We start from the raw sequence: 18,074 nt of genomic DNA on the forward strand, positions 1-18,074 counted from the left end.
TTCTTGAGCTTCAGCAATGAATGCATTGCTGTATTAGTATGTACTTTCACACACATTATCATGTTTAATTCTCCTAGCACCCAGGGAGGTAAATATGGAGGGCTGTCATGTGAAAGCAGTGAAGAGTTGTGTTCGTGATAAAAACTGAAGATTTGGGAGCTTATTTCTAAAAGCAGAGCCACACGCACAAGAGACCTTTCCATGAGTCACTCTCTTTAAGTTACAATTTAAAAATACCTGGCAGTGTATGGGCTAATGTTACATCATGGATTAGGCCTGTTGCTCTTGGCTTTCTACTTCCCTGTACACTTAGCTCTTGGCTGCTTCTAACATTTCTGAAAAATAAGAGAATATGGAATGAGCAGATGTTATAATACAGTATCTTCTAAGTTCCTAGCTTTCTTCTTTCACTGAAGATTTATTACCATTTGTTATATTGGTTTTGAAAAGATCATAGACACAAAGTTGTGACACTCTTTTAGCCCTCTTGGGGTGAGTTTAGGTGTGTTAGATGCTGAGTTGGATACATGGATACAGAAATGACAAGGTTTCTGCTTCAGGGAGAAGCAGTATACAAACCTGCTATACCATTATCACATTGCATTTATAGTTAGTTGTGTATTTAGCTCTAATGATTGTAAATACTAATGTAACATTTATTTTGTACCAGGTACTCTTAAGTGCTTCGCATAGAGTAACTAATTTAATCCTCATAAAAATTACCCTATGACTTTTACCTCCTCCATCTTTTTTTAAAAATATTTTTAATTGTAGATGGACACAATACTTTTATTTTTTATTAATTTTTTTAGTTGTAGATGAACACAATATCTTTATTTATTTATTTTTTTGTGGTGCTGAGGATTGAACCCAGTGCCTCATACTTGTTAGGTAAGCACTTTACCACTGAGCTACAACACTAGTCTTACCTCCTCCATCTTTGCTGCCTTTTTGACTGCTGCTACCTTAATGGCTGAGGTTTATAATTGTGGTGTCTTGTCCTTTCCTTAGCTCTGGCTTCTTCCCCCATTCAATCCCTTTCAAGGCCCTGTTGTTTTATGGCTATAGCTGCCCCAACCGCAGTTGCCTATTATACTCACCTGACTGGTAGCTGTTCCTGCTGCTGTGGCCCATGACTTTAGCCATTGCTCGTTGATGTCCTCTCTACATTTACTCTTGCCACAAGAGCCCCTAACCATATCCTCACTGTCATTTGTGTTATTGGGAGTTCTCTCATTGGGTCTGACACAGGTGACAAAGAAGTGGTTGCCTTTGACCCAGGACACCAACCAAATGTGTTGGGCTTGAAAGGATAGGAAAGAAGAAAGAGGGGGAGTGTTGAGAGTGGTGATGAAGACAAGTAACACTTTGGAGGAAGTAAATATGCACTGTGGTGGAATGAGACAAGGCTGCTGCTGAATCTGAGAAGGCCTAGTATGCCAATCCAGAGGAGGAATGCAGTCATGAGGCAGGAGATCAGGAGTTCAAAGCCAGCCTCAGCAACTTAGAAGGTACTAAGCAACTCAGTGAGACCTTGTCTCTAAATAAAATATAAAAAAGGGCTTGGGATGTTGCTCAGTGGTTAAGTGCCTCTGGGTTCAATCCCTGGTGCAAAAAAAAAAAAAAAAAAAAAAATCCTGAAGTTAGAATGTGCCTGAATTAGAAGCCAAATTACATAAGGAAATTAATGATCTTGAAAGAAACTATATTGGACTCTTTATCAGACACTTGCTGATAAAATTAAAATTCCAGATGCCAAGGCTGCACTCCAGATCAATTAAATCAGAAGTCCCCTAGGTGGTTTTCATGTGCAGTCAAGGTTGAACCACTGTTTTAAAGGAAGCATTTTTGTTTGACCCTTTTTAAAAAATGTTATCTTGCTCAGAAATGTAGTTTGAAAATATGATAAATCTATTTTGAAGCTCCTTATAGAGAACAGAGTCAAATTTTCAAACGCTGGCTATCTTATGAGGTCACAGTCAGCTACCTATTGTATGATTCTGACTATATGACATTCTAGAAAACACAAAGCTATGGAGACAGAAAGATCAGTTATCGCCAAGGGCTAGAGAAGAGGGAGGGATGAATAAATAGGTTGAGCACAGGATTTTTACAGTGGTAATACTTTGTATGGTACCATAATGTTGGATGTATCGTTATGTATTTGTCAAAATTCATAGAATGTACAACACCAAGAGTGAACGGAAGAGTAAGCTGTGGACTTTGGGTGATGTGTCTTTGTAGGTTCACTGATTGTTAAAAATGTGCCAGTCTGATGGGGGAATGCTGGCAGTGGGAGAGGCTGTTTGCAGGTTAGGGCATTTGTCACATGGGAACTCTGTGCTTAATTTTGCTGTGAACCTGTATAAGGTCTATTAAAAAAAGAATTGGAAAAACTCATTATTCTATTTTGAGTTGTATAGTTTTTTGTTAGTAACCTATGGGATGTAGTAAAATGTGCATGATCCCTGGTCTGTGTGGGTACTTGCAAGGTCATTTTGTTACATAAAACTACCACTATAATGTTTAAGAATTGTTAACTATTACCTGTATTTGTTGAGAGAGGGTCTTTTTGAAGATCCAGCTCAGTCATTTCTGTCATCTGTGCTTTCATCACATAGAAATGGAGTTTCTGTGTGCAGTATTCATTGGAAGCAGTGTTCTTTTGATTTTGATACTCACATATTTGTAAAAGCTTTAGAATTTCTAGTGGGACCACAGTCAATGTCCTTATTTCTTTTTAATGACTTTTATTTTTCTATTCATATTTTGTGTTTTCTAGAGCTGGTGACTCCAGCTCTGATTTTGTTGGGCTGATAGGCTCCTCTGGGCCCCTGAGACTTCTTGGGGCTCAGTTTGAAACCTTGAGTCTAATCTATCCCACCATGCTTTAGAGAGGAGAACACAGCACTGAGGCCCTGGTCCTCTTCTCCCTGAGGTTTGCACAGCTGGTTGGTAGCTGGTCATCCCTAGAGCAGAAGACTTGAAGACTGTTTTGAACCCAGGGCTTCAGGTATGCTCAGTAAGAACTTTGCCACTTTATATCCCCAGCCTGCACTTAAGGCTTGATTCCTGGTGGACTGGGCTTTCTACTCCAAATCTATGGTTTGTTAGTTGACTTAAAAAAAAAAAAAAAAAAAAAGGTTTATAAAGCAACTTCTTTTAAAGCACTCAAATTTAAGAAGCAGAAAAACATCAGAAGGAAAAATGATAATCATTCTAAACTTACCCCAAAGTAACTACTCTTAACACTTGGGCGACTCTCCTAGAAACTCCTCTATGCATATATACACATATAATTTTAAATAAGAATAATCTATAGGTATTCTTTAAAATTTGTTTTTTAATCACTCACCAGTGTTGTCTAGCCATCTTTCCAAGTGAAATGTAGATCTATATAGTATTTTTCTAGTTTTGTGTAATTTTTAGTGGTTGCTTAGTGAACTGTTGTATGTGTTTAAGTTTAACCAATTGTGTTTTTCCCATTTAGTTTTTACTTCCATAAATAGACATCAACACATATTTTTGTGTAGTTGCTTATCTCCTTAGAATAAAGTACTAAAAGTGAAAAAGGTAGCCAATTTGGAAATGAGTATTAGTAGCTAAAACTTTCTTGCCACATAATTACCATTTGAATGTGTTTAGAATCTGTACCCATTAGTGTTTCTGGCAGCTTTGGGCGTGTGTTCTGGTGGTGGGGTCAGCAGAAGATGCTGCTGGGGAGGGGCAGAACATGGCAGGCCTGATGGCTTGCTTTGAACCAGTCACTGAATTGCAGGGTGCAGGCTGGTTTTGGAACCAATTCTCCATCATTGCAGGTTGCAGAATGGCTCCAAAGGTGACTTCAGAGCTGCTTCGGCAGCTGAGACAAGCCATGAGGAATTTGGAGTACGTGACGGAACCAATCCAGGCCTATATTATCCCGTCGGGGGATGCCCACCAGGTACAGAGTGGCAGTGGGTGGGGACAGAACACATCAGTCTTCCCTTTTGTGTCTTTTGCCCAACTCTAAGGTATTTGTAGAATTTCATTTGTTAACTCACAACCAAGCACGTCCTCTAGAGCTTGATATAGGGACATGTGTCCAGTAGGGTCTTGCTGAATACTCATGGATTTCACCCTCTTTTCTTTGTTTTCAGTGAATTTAGCCAGCTTTCAATAAACTGTGAAAGAATAAATGGACAAATTAAGTGGTGGAAGTCTTGGACCTTTCTGTTACTGATACAGTCCACCCATCTCTTCTGTCACGCCCTGCCCCTAGCAGAATTGTCTTCCCTGAAGGACAGGTAGCAGGTTATCATGGAAGTATCATGATCATGGTAATGTTGGGTTATGAAGATGAATTTAAGATTGAATTCCTTCCCTCACTGTGGTTATAGTTTTTAGTGAGAGATGGAAAAATATACAAAGTCCTCTTCTTCCTTAGAGTCATTTAAATATTTTTTTAATTATTTATTTTTTAGTTGTTGCTGGACACAATATCTTTATTTATTTATTTTATTGTGGTGCTGAGGATTGAACCCAGGGCCTCGCACATGCTAGGTGAGCGCTCTACCACTGAGCCACAACCCCAGTCCCTAAGTATTTTTTTTCTTTTCTTTTTTTTTTTTTTTTTATATTTGATTTTTTTTTTTTAAGAGAGAGTGAGAGAGGGGGAGGAAGAGAGAGAGAGAGAGAGAATTTTTTTAATATTTATTTTTTAGTTATCGGCGGTCACAACATCTTTGTTTGTATGTGGTGCTGAGGATCGAACCTGGGCCGCACGCATGCCAGGCGAGCGCGCTACCGCTTAAGCCACATCCCCAGCCCCTATTTTTTTTTTTTCTTAATAATTTTTTTTTAGTTATAGGTGGACACAATATCTTTATTTTTATGTGGTGCTGAGGATTGAACCCAGTGCTTCTCCCATGCTAGGCAAGTGCTGTTCCTCTGAGCCACAACTCCAGCCCCTCATCTAAGTATTTTTTCCAGCCTTTGCTTATGTGCAAGGCACTACCTTAGGTATTATACATGTTACAGAGGTGACAATTACTCCTGGTCTCTAGACTTCAGTTTAGTAATGGAGTTACGTTGTATACACATGTATCTGTATTGCAAGGAAGAACGTGGTAAATGCTATCAAGAAAATTTGGACAGTGGGCCTTGGAATTTTGATGAAGAGATTCACAAAGCAAGAGAGGCATTTGAGCTAGACCACTAGACCTTGAAGGACTGATGGGTGGAGTTTGGATAAATAGAATTGAGGGTGAGGTGGAGTGAAAGAATTCTAGGTAGGAGGATTAATAGGAACAAAGGCAGAGAAACAGGAAGCTTCAAGCGCTTGCCAGATACAGTGTGGTAAGTTTCTCCAACTAGAACCCAGGGGAGTAAAAAGTAATAATGAAAAATAAGCCTGGTGTTTTAGGATTCCTGTGCAGATAACAGAAACTGCCTTGAGGCACCTTGAGAAATGGAATGCCTTGTGAGGGCTTAGGGGCGGAAACACTGAATTGGCAACACTTGAGGCCGTGTGTGTGTGTGTGTGTGTGTGTGTGTGTGTGTGTGTCGGGGCCTGGAGTATGCCAGGGCCTCTTGTAGGTGTCTGGTCCTGAGGATAGGAACCTAGCTGACTCTGAGCAAGAACTGGGTGGAGGATTTGACTCTTTAGTGCACATCTGTTTTTCTGGCCAGCAGGACAGGTGGTATAAACTAGACAACTCTGGTTTGTATATCTTTTTCTCTTACTTTTAAGATACCAGATTGAGCTAGAACCTTAATCCCAAATCTAGAGTCCCTAATGAGAACATGATGGGCATAAACCCTTTGTTCTGATTTCTTTGCATGTGTGTATTTAAGAGAGATACCATGTGGAACAAATATAAGAGGTGGGGGTCTACTTGATTGGAGCGGGTAGCTGAGGCAGGTAAGGGTATTATGGTCAGCTGAGCAAAGATCTCAAAAGACATCCAGTCTGGCTGACCTCCTTTCTGCCTTCCCCAATGTCCTGGCTCATACGGCTGTGACAGGGTCAGACTTGTGTTAACTTGGGGCAGCCTCAATATTAAACCCTTGCCTGGAGACCTGGAATTTCCTGGCCTCAGGAGCAAGTGAAAATCTGAACTGAATAAACAGAGCGATTGAATGAGACAACAACCTAAAGATTAGGATACCTTGATATTTAGAAGTGTTCCCCAAACCGTGTTTGACAGCATTCCTGTTGTGTCTTGTAAGATGTTCTGCAATAGTGCAATGAACTGAACATTTCTTTTATTGTAGTAAATACATAACTTGAAATTCACCATGGTAACCATTAAAAAAGGTATATTACTGTAGTGTTAATGTATACATACATTGTTATGCAATAGTACACTAGAAGTTTTTTCATCTTGCAAAACCAAAACTCTAGACCTTTTAATTGACAAATCCCTGTTCTCCCTCTCCTCCCTACCCCTGATAACCACCATTCTACTTTCTATTTCTAAGAGTTGTCTACTTCAGATACTTCATATAACCAGACTCATGCAATATTTGTCTTTTTGTGACTAGCTTATTTCACTTAGCACAATACTCTCAAGGTTTATCTGCATATGACAGTGACTGACAGGAGTGAGGTGATAACTTAAAGTTAAAAAAAAATTTTTTTTAATTGAACCCAGGACCTCACACATGCTAGGCAAGTGCTCTACCACTGATCCACATCCTCAGTGCTTTATTTTATTTTATTTTGAGACAGAATTTCATTAAGTTGCCCAGGCTAATCTTGAACCTGTAATGTTTCCACCCCAGCCTTCTGAGTAGCTGGTATTACAGACATGAACCATTACGTCCAACTTATTTGACTTATTTCTTAACTGCAGGACTTCTCAGGACCTTTCATATGTTGATATACATTGCATAAATAACTCTAAGAAGAGGGTAAAATATTCAGCATTTCCCCAGACTTAAATGATTATGGAATTCCGGTAGTCATCTCAGGGGTGGAGGGGGATATTCTAGTGTCTCATGAAATACTTTTGTGATTCCACAGTAGCACTTTTCATGCCATGATGGATTAGAACTTGCTTCTTGAAGTGAGAGGATGGAGAGATCCATGCGTGGAGAGGAGAGGCCACTGACGATGTAGAGGTAGATGAGAGGGGGGTGCTGAGCAAGCCTGAGGAATGTTGAGGGAATACTGGCTTTTGAGCCTAGTCATGTATTGGAAAAGTAGATGATCAAACTAGAAAGAGGGTTGGTGGCCTGTGAGGAAGCCATAGAGCTGGTATGATAATGTTACTAGCTTTAGTAGGCAGAGGGGAGGTAAGGCTAGCCTGGGGAATTTTAGGTTTGGATTCTAGAATTGGGTTTCATAACAGAATCCTTCCATCCATCTGTGTTCACTAGAAGAGATAGTCAAGATTCACCACATTTTCATCTTCACCAAGGAATGAATGAGTAAATAGGCTGAGCTGGGCACATCACCATTTAAGAAGGGCAGACCTTGGCTTTCCCTTCTAGGAATTTCTTTTTCCTTATGCTTGGGCTCTTTGCTGTCTCCCATCAGTCCTAGGCATTGGCCTTTGCACTTGTAACCAGAAGCCCATGAATTCTCTGGAGTATGCCAGTGGTGTTGTGCATTTTCTGCCTTCACGCATTGGGCTGTTTGCCAAGGCTGGTTTGACCTCAGCCGTCCTGCCTCAGGACTGGGCAGAATGGTGCGGCTGCTGCAGAGCCCGTCATGTAGCAGTTGTTTGGGGATGTTCTGGACGTCCCTGGCGCTGTTTGAAATTGGGGATCTCTTCTGAAAGGAGTTTCACAGTCTGTCACGGAGTCCCAGATAAAGACTCTTGATAACTTTTAATTATTTGTGAACCTAATAAAATAGGGGAGGCCTAATTGTGTGGGAAGATTGACCTGCGAGGGCCACTAAACGAAAGGCTGAAGGCTTCTGGTTAAGGGGCTGTTCAGAGGTTTTGTCATTTTTGTGTTTCAGTTTCATTTTGCCTGGGGTTAGGATACGATCTGTGCAATCTGTGTGTTTACTAGTCAGGAACATTCTTGTAACCAAGCTAAGCCAAGTTTATCTTGACGTTCTTAGTCCTGGGTACTGTTCCCTAGCAGCTTTTTTTTTTGGTCATTATGAAACTGGTTTTTGAATAAAAACCTGATGGAGTGAGGGTTTTTTTGTTCTTTTTTCTTTTTGGTCTTTTTTAAAATTGAGACAGGCTATTTGTATATCTTTATGGGTTACATTATGGTAATTTGATAATAATAAGGGTAATAAGCATTTCCATTTCTTCAAACATTATGTGTTGGGAATTTCATATTCTTCTAGTCACTTTGGAATCCGTCATAGATTGTTTCAACCAATAGTTACCCTACTGTTCTATAGAAAACCAGAATGAATTCATCCTCTGTAACTGTTTTGTTGCTCCTTACTGAAGTTCTTTCTATCCCCCACCCCCAGTCTCTAGTGACCATTATTCCGTTCCACTCTTCTATGGGATTGACTTAATAGTCCCACAAATGAGTGAACACATGTATTGCTCTGTGTCTGGCTTATTTCACTTAACATTAGTGACCTACAGTTCCATCTGTGCTGCTACAAAGGATGAAATTTCATTCTTCTTTATGTCTATAATATTCCATTATGTATAGATAACATTTTCTTTATCCGTTTATCTACTGGTAGGCATCTGGGTTGATTCCATACTATAGCTGTTGTAAATAGTGCTGCAATAACCATGGGAGTGCAAGTATCTTTTTTTTTTTTTTCATTTTGATTGAGGATTGAACCTGGGGTGCTTTACCCACTGAGGTACATTTCCAGACTTTTTTTTTTTCCTTTTGAATTTTTTTTTTTGAGACAGGATCTTGCAAAGTGCTGAGGCTGACCTCAAATCTGTGATCCTCCTGCTTCAGCCTCCCAGGTTGCTGGAATTACAGGTCTGTGCCAGATGTCTGGCTATAAATATCTTTTTGGTATAATGATTTCCTCTTCTTTAGATATATACCCAGTAGTGAAATTGATGGATCATATGGTGGTTCTATTTTTCGTTTTCGTTTTTTTTTTTTTTTTAAGGGATCTCCATACCATCTGCACTAATTTAAATGTCTACCAGCAGGTATGAGAGTTCCCCTTTCTTCCCCTTTCTCTTCATTCTCATCAGCTTTTTTTTTTGTCTTTTGGATAATAGCTATTTTAACTGGAGTGAGGTGATAGCTCATTGTGGTTTTGACTTGCATTTTCCTGATGATTAGATGTTGAACATTTTTCAACTTGTTGGCCATCTGTATGTCTTCTTTTGAGAAGTATGTGTTTAGTTCTTTATCCTGTTTTTAATTGGATTACTTGTTTTATGGGAATATAAAACATTTTCTGTGTCTGACATTAGGTGTGGCCTGATACATGCAAAACAGTTACTTTTGGGAACGGCAGTGAGGCTGGCCAAACCACAGGGGCTGTTCCAGGCTCCCCTCAGCTCTTTATCTCCTACTAATGATCCTGGAATATAGAATTAGTTTTAAAGCCATAAAAAAAATGGCTTTTCCTTAGATGAGGAGAACGAGGCTCTAATCCCAGACAAACATGTCTTTCCAGCAGCATTCTGAAAATAAAAAGTCAAGCTTGCTTGGTAGTAATTGTCACTTAGTGCAGAAGTTACTGTTTAGACTTCACAAACTTACATTCTGTACTCTGTCTGTTCTCCCATTTTCGCCACCCTGTTTTTCTTTTCTAATCTCTAACTGGCCTTTCTGTAGCTTAGCTCTCTGTCCTGCATATATGGGGAAATTTGTGTATCTCTTCTGTCTGCCTTGTCAGCGCCTGCTGCTGGGCACATGCTGAGGCAGGAGGTTAGCAATCTATTTGGGTTCAGATGTCAGAGTTGCCACTTCCTAGTTGCTTGACATTGAGCAAATTACTTCACATTTTTAATGATTATGTTGAACTTTCTGGGTCTCTCTACCTGTAAAAGGTGGGGGGGATAATGATAGTACCTACCTCATAGGACTAAATTAACTTGGGATTAATAGATGCAGATGCTTAAAGCTTATCCGTCTCCTAATGAGTTGTCTTATATAATAATACCTTATTATTTCTATTATAGAAATGAATGAGATTTCCCTTAAGAAGATCACAGAGTAGATAAGTCAGAGTTAAAAATGCTAACACAGTTGGAAACTGGCAAATGTCATAGGAAAGAACTCAATCAGCACTGTCCAGTAGAAATATATGAGCCATTTATGTAATTTTAAATCTTTTTATAGCAACATCAAAGTAAAAGAAACAGTGAAATCAAATTAATAATATATTTTATTTACCCTAGTATGTCCAAAATATTATAATTTTGACATATTAATATAAAAATTAGAATAGGACAGTTTATATTTATTTTTTTTCATACTGAGTTTTCAAGTATGGTATTTTACATTTAAAGTCATCTCAATTTGGATATGTAATTTTCAACATAAATTTTTGATCTGTATTAAAATTAATTGTTAAATTTATTCATTAAATTTATAGTTGAAAAAATAGACCCACACACCCAAGTTGTTCTAAACATACCTAAAGATTTTCCAGTAGGTTGTGGCTCAGTGGTAGAGCTTTTGCCTGGCACGCTTGAAGCACTGGGTTCAATTCTCAGCACCACATAAAAATAAATAAAAATTAAAAAAAATTTTTTCAGTAATTTAATCTTGAGTATCAGTTTTATTTCAATTAATTAAAATGAAACATTCTGTTTTTCAATCATATCAGCTACATTTCAAGTGCTCAGTAGCTGCATGTGACTGGTGGCTGCTGTAATGGACAGCATAGGTTTATATAAAGTGTAGAAGGCATTCATAGGTGAGAGAGAATATTTTAAGCCAGCCAGGGTCAAAGAAGGCTTCATGGGGGAAGTACCATTTAAATTGGAATGTGAAGAGGTAGAATTTGGATGTATGGAGAGAGAGATAGGCATAGAAGATATACCATGAAAAATCTTTGAGACGAGGGGAACAGGCATAATGACAAATGTGAAGAAAGCCATAGAGGGACCTGTCCAGCCATGGGTGGCCTTGGCTCCCAGACAGGAGTTTGGGTTTATGGGAGTAGGGACCCACTGAGGGCCTTTGAAATGAGGGTGACAAGATCAGCAGGAGCATATGTAATATGGATTGGAGAAGGCACACACTGGGAATTGAGAAACATGTTCAGAGGCCATTGCAGGATCCCAGAATCTGGGAAAAGAGGGCCTGGACTTGGGTCCAGCATTAGGAGCAGAGCAGAGAAGAGGAACTGGGAAGAGAAGTAGTAGAACCTGGATTACATGTGGGCTTCATATGCAGGAGGCAGAGAGGATTGGGAATTTTGGGGCCCAGGGTATTTGTGGTGCCATCAATAAAAATAAATAGGCTTTGTTTCAGTTCCTGTGGAGAGCAGGGGCATCGTTGGGGTGACTCTATTAAGTGGGTCTCTGGGTCCTTGCCAAGACTGTGAGAACAAGAAGGAAGGGTTGGCTTTGTGTGTGACCTGCACAGCAGCCTCTTTAGCAATAGAGAGGCTCTGTTCTCTGTGACTCTTGCTCCTCATTGTTTCATTTCAGGCTTGATTCAAGGTTGATGGAATTTCTCTTTTTGGGTGGGGAAGGGAGGGTGTTGGAGAAGTGAAGGGGAATCTTGAATTCTATCCTTTGTGTATTTTCCAAAACACAAATACACACACCCACACACTGTTCCCTACTACAGAGAAACGTACCCCAATTGCACAATTACTCAAGGACTTGGCACTCCAGTGGTCTGCTGCTCTCTGTCCTCTACCCCTCTGAGGATTTCTTTTTTTAAAACTCAGAACAAAGGTTGTGGTATAATGAATTTAGGCCCAAGGGGACTTTTACAGTGAGGACTTGTCCTTTTTCTCTGGTAATCTGGAGGCTTTCATGTAGTGTCTTAAGTGAAACATTGGGATTTGTGGGCACCATTGGCTCCAAATCAGGAGAATCATTGGTTGGGCCCAGAGCTGTGTAAGTACTTCCTTTTAGAAATCCCAGTTCCTCATCCTCCCCATTTGAAAGGATCCATATTAAATTCTTGGGCTTGGCTTATAAAAGGGTCATATTTGTCAGAGACTCTGCCAATATATTTCACTGTGTTTATGGTTCCTTCTTCTGGAAGATACAAATCAGATTTTCCTAAACGCTTTGAAGGCTTTTCTGTTCCTCCAGCTTCCTGGTTTGTTTGTTTTGTACTTTAAGAGGCTTTTTCCTAGGAGGGGTAGTGATTTTGGCAACTGTGTGAACTAGGGTAATGCCAGCAGTTGTAACCCATCTTAAAGTGTCAGTGGCTTGATACTGTGAAGGCTTTTATCTTCAAGTACAAGAGTGGATTTCCTGGGTAGGATCCAGGCTCTTTCCATCCTATTCACCCCTACCCCAGAAAGGAGTATGGAGAGGGAACACTCATATTTAAGTGTCCTGACCCAGACATCACTTCCCATACACATTCTATCGGTAAGACCTGGTTACATGACATCACCTAGATACAAAAGGGCCTAGGAAATGAAGTCCTGGTTGGGCAGACACTTTTCAGTGACTCTTCTACACTAAGGTAGGAATATGAATCTTTGGACAACTATTTGTTTTCACCACATACCTCGACTTGGTTCCATTTAGGAGAGAATAAGAAATTTCCAAAGACTGGGAGTTATCTAAATATCTGGGCACAAGGAATCCATGTCTTCATTCACAATTTACACTCTGGTACTTCCTGTGGACAGTCAACATTTATTTATTCAGTTTTGTTTTCATTGAGAACCTCCTATGTTTGAGGCATGTGCTAGGCGTATGGGAGTGGATGGTCAGGGAGGGGAAGGTGTCATCCCAGTACTTGCTCTGGTAACCTCAGTCATCACTCAGCCATCAGTCTTCCTTGCCCTGTTCCATATGCATGTGGCCATGGTGACCACTCTTTTTAAATCCCAGCTCTGGTCTTCAAGTGTCTGTCTAGAACTTGCAGGATAAAGTTCAAGCTTAGGGTAAGGGTTGAAGTCTTTGACCTTGTCTTCAGACGGCCTTGCCAGAAATCTCTGCTGCTTCCTTGAACTTCCTGCCCTCTTAGGCCAGTAGGCTTGCTGCCTCCTGTGGGAGTTGCTCTGGAAATGCATGCCCTTAAGTCCTCAGCAAGAGATAGTAAACAATTACTGTGCCCCACAATAACTTGGGCCTTACCTCTGCTCTGATAATGAGGCGTGGCTCCACAAGTAGGTGTCACCCGGTGGGGTTGAGTTACACTCACTTGTTTCTTTATAATCCTACACCTTTGCCCTTTTTGGGATAGAATGTTCCATGAAACCTCCCCTTGTGTGTCCCCTATATAAGAATAAAGAATCCCAGTGATTCTCTCTCTTTCCATGGATCCTTAAGGTCGGAGAATCATCACAGATTTTGGAGAGGTTATTTCTGTACGTTTGTGTGCTTTCTTCCCCCATTTTCGTAAGTTATTGGAATAGTGAGATTTTGTGAACCCAGCATTTATCGCCAGCCTCCCCCAGACCTTGCCTCTTGCTTCTTAGCCTTCTCACACCTTTCCTTCTCTCCACATTGTTCTCTTGCTCTTCCTCACCTGTCCATGGTGGCCTGGGTCAAACCTCTGAGCTTGTCCTGATGGATTTAAGGCAAATCTCTATATCCTTAAAACTGTAGCAAATTTTTAAAAAATATATATTTTTAGGTGTAGATGGACACAATACCTTTATTTTATTTGTTTTTATTTTTATGTGGTGCCAGGGATCAAACCTAGTGCCTTATGCATGCTAGGCAAGAATTCTACCACTGAGCCACAACCCCGGCCCTGAAAACTGTAGCAAATTTTGTATTGCCTATTCAGCATAGTTTATGTGGCTGTGTATTACTGCTGACATTTCATGCAATAACTCTCTTATTTTGCTGGCCAGATTGTCTGCTCTAAGAAGATATTTCATTATGTTTCCTATGGAGTCTAGCTCATTGCCTGATGCAGAGTAATATATGCTACAGTCCATCAGTGCTGAGCGTGTGCTCACTGCTTACATCACACCTTACCCCTTTGCTGTGGGCATTCTCATCTTCCTCATTTTACACATGGGCAAGTTGAACCCAACATATGCCCAGCTCATAAACTGAGAGCCAAGCTTGAATGTGGGTCTGATTCCTGGTTGTAGGCGATATTGCATGGTTGATGACTGTAGAGGCAAGTGTGAAACATGATTTGTATTCCTTGTTCCATGGGAGTTTATAATCTAATTGTGAAAGTAGATGTACACAACCTCTGAGATTAGAAGAGGTGACTTGACACCTAGCATGGATGGGAACTTGTTTTTTTTTTTTTTTTTTTTTAATTGTGCTGGGGATCCAACCCAGAGCTTGGTGCATGCTAGGCAAGTGCTTTACCACTGAGCTACACCCTGGGTGGGGACTTTTATTAGTTGGACCGGAAGTTGGATCCTGACCCTGCCATTTACAGTGGGGGTTCCTTGGGGAAGTAAGTAATTTTCTCCTCTGGGCTGTTGCTTCTCCTTCTTCTTCTTTTTTTTTTTTTTCTTTTCATGGGTAGGTAGAAGGGTGGATCCTTCCAGAGCTGCTGTGGGTTAGAATGAGAGGAAATGAATATATAGTTATCAGCAACTAACAGGTGTTCAGCCGATTTAGCAAGTATTTTATCAAGTATTGTTATCATTCAAGGCACAATGTGGATAAATACCACGTGGATGGTCCTGTAAAATTCAGAGATGTGGGAGGTCTCTGAAAGCTGGAGTTGGTTAGAAAGCTTCGTGGAAGACCATGTGTTTGAGCCAGATTTTGAGAGAGGACTATGGCTTTTTCTTTTTTCCTTCCCAGTAGTTTATAGATGTGCTTTATTTAGCTGTGTTTTATTTATGATGTTTGAATTAGATGCCAGCGTTTAAAACTTGGGTGATTTCTCATGAACACATATACTTCTACCTTCTTCTGAAATATTGAAGGTTGACGACATGTGACCTGAGTCCCAGCAAGACAAGAATGAGAGCCGAGTAAGGGCTTCTCTCTTTAGAAAAGACACCTCTTGTCTTGCTTGACTTGTTTGGCTTACATGCCTGAGGTATTGGAGTTTGAAATTCCAGTTATAATCCCTTCAGATCTTTCCCCTGTTATTAGTTTTCTGCCACTGCCATAATCAAGTACCACAAATGTAATGCTTAAAACAGTGTAAATTTGTTCCTTCATATTTCTAGGGGGTCTGAAGTCTACAGTGGTCACTAGGGCTGCATTGCTTCTGACGGTCCAGAGGAGGACCCACTTCTCTGCTTTTTCCAGCTCCTAGGGGTGACCTTTACTCCTTGGCTCATGACTCCTTCTTCCATCTTCACAGAGATGGTTAAGGTTTTAACTGGCCAGAGTGAAAAGATTCAGCTTTCCTCCTCTTGTTCATTTATTCTGTTAAGTATGGTTTGAGGACCTACAGCATGTCATCTGTACTGTGTATAGGCACAGTGACAACCACTGTGATGTCATGGAGCTTATATTATGGGAGGAACAATACAGTAAAAATGTAAATTCTTAACTAAGAGGAGAAAAATCTAGAAAATGTTCTATACAGAGAGTTCAAAGTGGCCAGGTGGCTACATTAGCTGGGTAGTTCAGGCAGGTGTCTCTGAGTTGGCGACAGTGGATCTGAAATATAAAGTGAGAAGGAGCTGGCCATGCCATGATCAAAGAGAGGGCTCTTTATAGAAACAGGAAAGAGCATAGACAAAGGCCTTGAAGCATCTCGGAGTTCAGGATGTGGAGAGAACTGAAAGGAGGCTGGGGTGGTTGGAGCATTGTGAAAGGGAGTGAGAGTCCCCAAGAAAAATAGGGCCAGATCCAGTGGTGCCTTGGGGACCAGGCCAGGGTTTGGACTATATCTTAAATGTGCTAGGAAGCCATTAGAGGGTTTTAGGGAAGATGCTAATATGATCTCATGTAAATGTGTGTGTGTGTGTATTTCTGAAAGACTCCCTTTGTGTGTAAAAAACGTATTATAAGGGCAGTGATTCAGGTAGAGATGATGGAGGTTTGGACTGAGTCCTGTTATCAGAGATAGAAGTGAGAAATTTTGGAGAAGTGCCACCAGCTATGTTTCTTTGTGTCTTTTTCTGAGCATGCCATAGGCCCTTTGCAGTGCTCTGGGAAGAATGTCCCACACACTGCCAGCTTTATGGCTGGGGAAGAATGGAGACCCAGGCCCCATGCTTGCCTGGGTTCTGTGTAGTCTGTTGGTGTGGAGGTGAGGCTGCGGCCAGCCTCTTCGGCCGTGTCTTCCTGGCATGTTGACCACTTAGGTCATGTCTGGTTCTTGCCTCAGACCTTGTCTGAATCCCAAACTGAACTGTGCATCTGGTGTTAATTCTACGTCCCTTCAGAGAAATCCTTCCCCTGCCTTTCTGATGGGAAGTCTGGATAAACCCTCTGGGTTGCCTGTCCCCACTCTCAGACTTATCCAGCCGAGGGGGCTGGCTTCATGAAGAACTGTGCCCCTGAGCAAAAATGTTCCACCAGATGAGATAAGCATTGCCTTCTCTGGCAGCTGTAGAGCCTCTTCACTCTGTGACACAGGGAGGAGGGCCCAAGTCAGTGGAGTCATGTCGTCAGTTGAGATGAGTTCTCACTGTGTATTCCCCGTGTGTGCAGTGATTTTCTAGCACAAGTTATTTTTGTTAGCGTTGTTGCCCCAGTCTCTAAGAGACTTTCTCACTGTTCAGGAAGAAGAGATTAGCTATCTCGTCTTGTGGCATCCATGTAGCACTTATAGGTTTCAGGCAAGTTTTGAGACATTAACTTACTGTCCTGTTAGTACTTTTATTATTATTATTTAAAAAAAATTTAAAGAAAACTGTTTTTTAGTTGTAGATGGACACAATACCTTTATTTATTTATATGTGGTGTTTATTATCGAACCCAGTGCCTCATACGTGCAAGGCAAGCTCTCTACCACTGAGTCACAACTCCAGCCCCTTTTATTATTATTATTATTTGGTGGTGCTGGGAATCGAACCCAGAGCATGTAAGGTAAGCATTCTACCAACTGAGTTATATCCCAAGCCCCCCTTTTTTTTAAAAAAGTTTTGTACCCAGTGATCACTGGGTTAATAAACAAGGATTCTAGCTGGGTACAGTGGTGCATGCCTGTGATCCCAGCAACTCAAGAGGGCTGAGGCAGGAGGATCACAAATTTGAGGCCAGCCTCACCAACTTAGACTCAAAAAGTAAAAAGTAGTGGGTGTGTAGCTCTAATGGTAGAGCTCTCCTAGTGCCCCCGGTGCCTCTCCCACAACCCCCTAAGTCTTATAAGGATTCTCCAGTTCATAAGTGATGCTGAGGCCCTTTCTGTTTCCTTAGGACTCTATGAAATAGTCATGTTTTGGGGATAAAACATGTGCCTGCAGGTGCATGTCGCATGAAATGACCAGTTTTGGAGAAGAGAAGCTGAGGCCTTGTGGCAGGCCACGCAGCTGGGCTGGGTGGGAAGTGGGTGTGACCCAGAGCACCTTCTTGCTGCATTGGAGTTCTATCTGCTGGCCCTTCCAGCATCTCCTTGGAAGGGTCCTGGGCTGGTTTTAGGGTGTAATGTGGCTGCCTTGGTGAAAGGGCCAGTTCTCACCCACAAGGCAGGAGTAGAACATGGGCATGTATTCCCCCCCCCCAATATCATGTTGACTGTCCCCAAAATGCCTCGGGCTCTGACCAGCAGCCTCATACCCCACCCTAAGGATTCTTAATCTTGCTGAGTCCTTTGGTGTGGGAGAAACCCACTAACAGAAGGAGAAGCAGCTCTGGATGTGAGCAGAGCTGATCTTGGATCCTGGCCCACCATCACCCTGTCAGTGGGCACGTTACTTAAAGATTGTCTCTTTGAACCTTGTTTTTCTTACTTGCTATTTGTCTTATCCTGAAGAGTTGTCACAAGGGTCAGAGAGAGGTGCCATGTATGGGTAGGCAGGCACGGGGCTTCAGAGTCGAGGCCCTGGAGCTGACTGCTTGGGTTCAAGTCCTATATCTGCTGTTGGCCTGAGGCAAGTTCCTTAAGCTCCCTGTGCCTCTCTGGCTATTCCATAAGTTATACATATGCCTCCTGTCCCC

The 18,074-nt window shown here is 41.3% G+C and overlaps 1 protein-coding gene across 7 annotated transcripts in view; it reads left to right on the forward strand.

Moving 5' to 3' along the window:
- Positions 1 to 18,074, forward strand: part of Xpnpep1 (X-prolyl aminopeptidase 1) — a 51,882-nt gene that overhangs the window by 8,577 nt on the left and 25,231 nt on the right. For 6 of the 7 annotated variants that reach the window (XM_027930043.2, XM_071610934.1, XM_027930045.2 and 3 more), the window contains one exon: positions 3,819 to 3,943. In XM_027930043.2, the coding sequence (XP_027785844.1) occupies positions 3,819 to 3,943 (125 nt within the window). Of the gene's footprint in view, positions 1 to 2,894; positions 3,014 to 3,818; positions 3,944 to 18,074 lie in introns of all 7 variants that reach the window. The other variant, XM_027930046.2, reaches the window with a different exon arrangement.

This window comes from Marmota flaviventris, chromosome 4 (genome assembly GCF_047511675.1).
Source record: "Marmota flaviventris isolate mMarFla1 chromosome 4, mMarFla1.hap1, whole genome shotgun sequence".
Taxonomy (NCBI): Eukaryota; Metazoa; Chordata; class Mammalia; order Rodentia; family Sciuridae; genus Marmota; species Marmota flaviventris.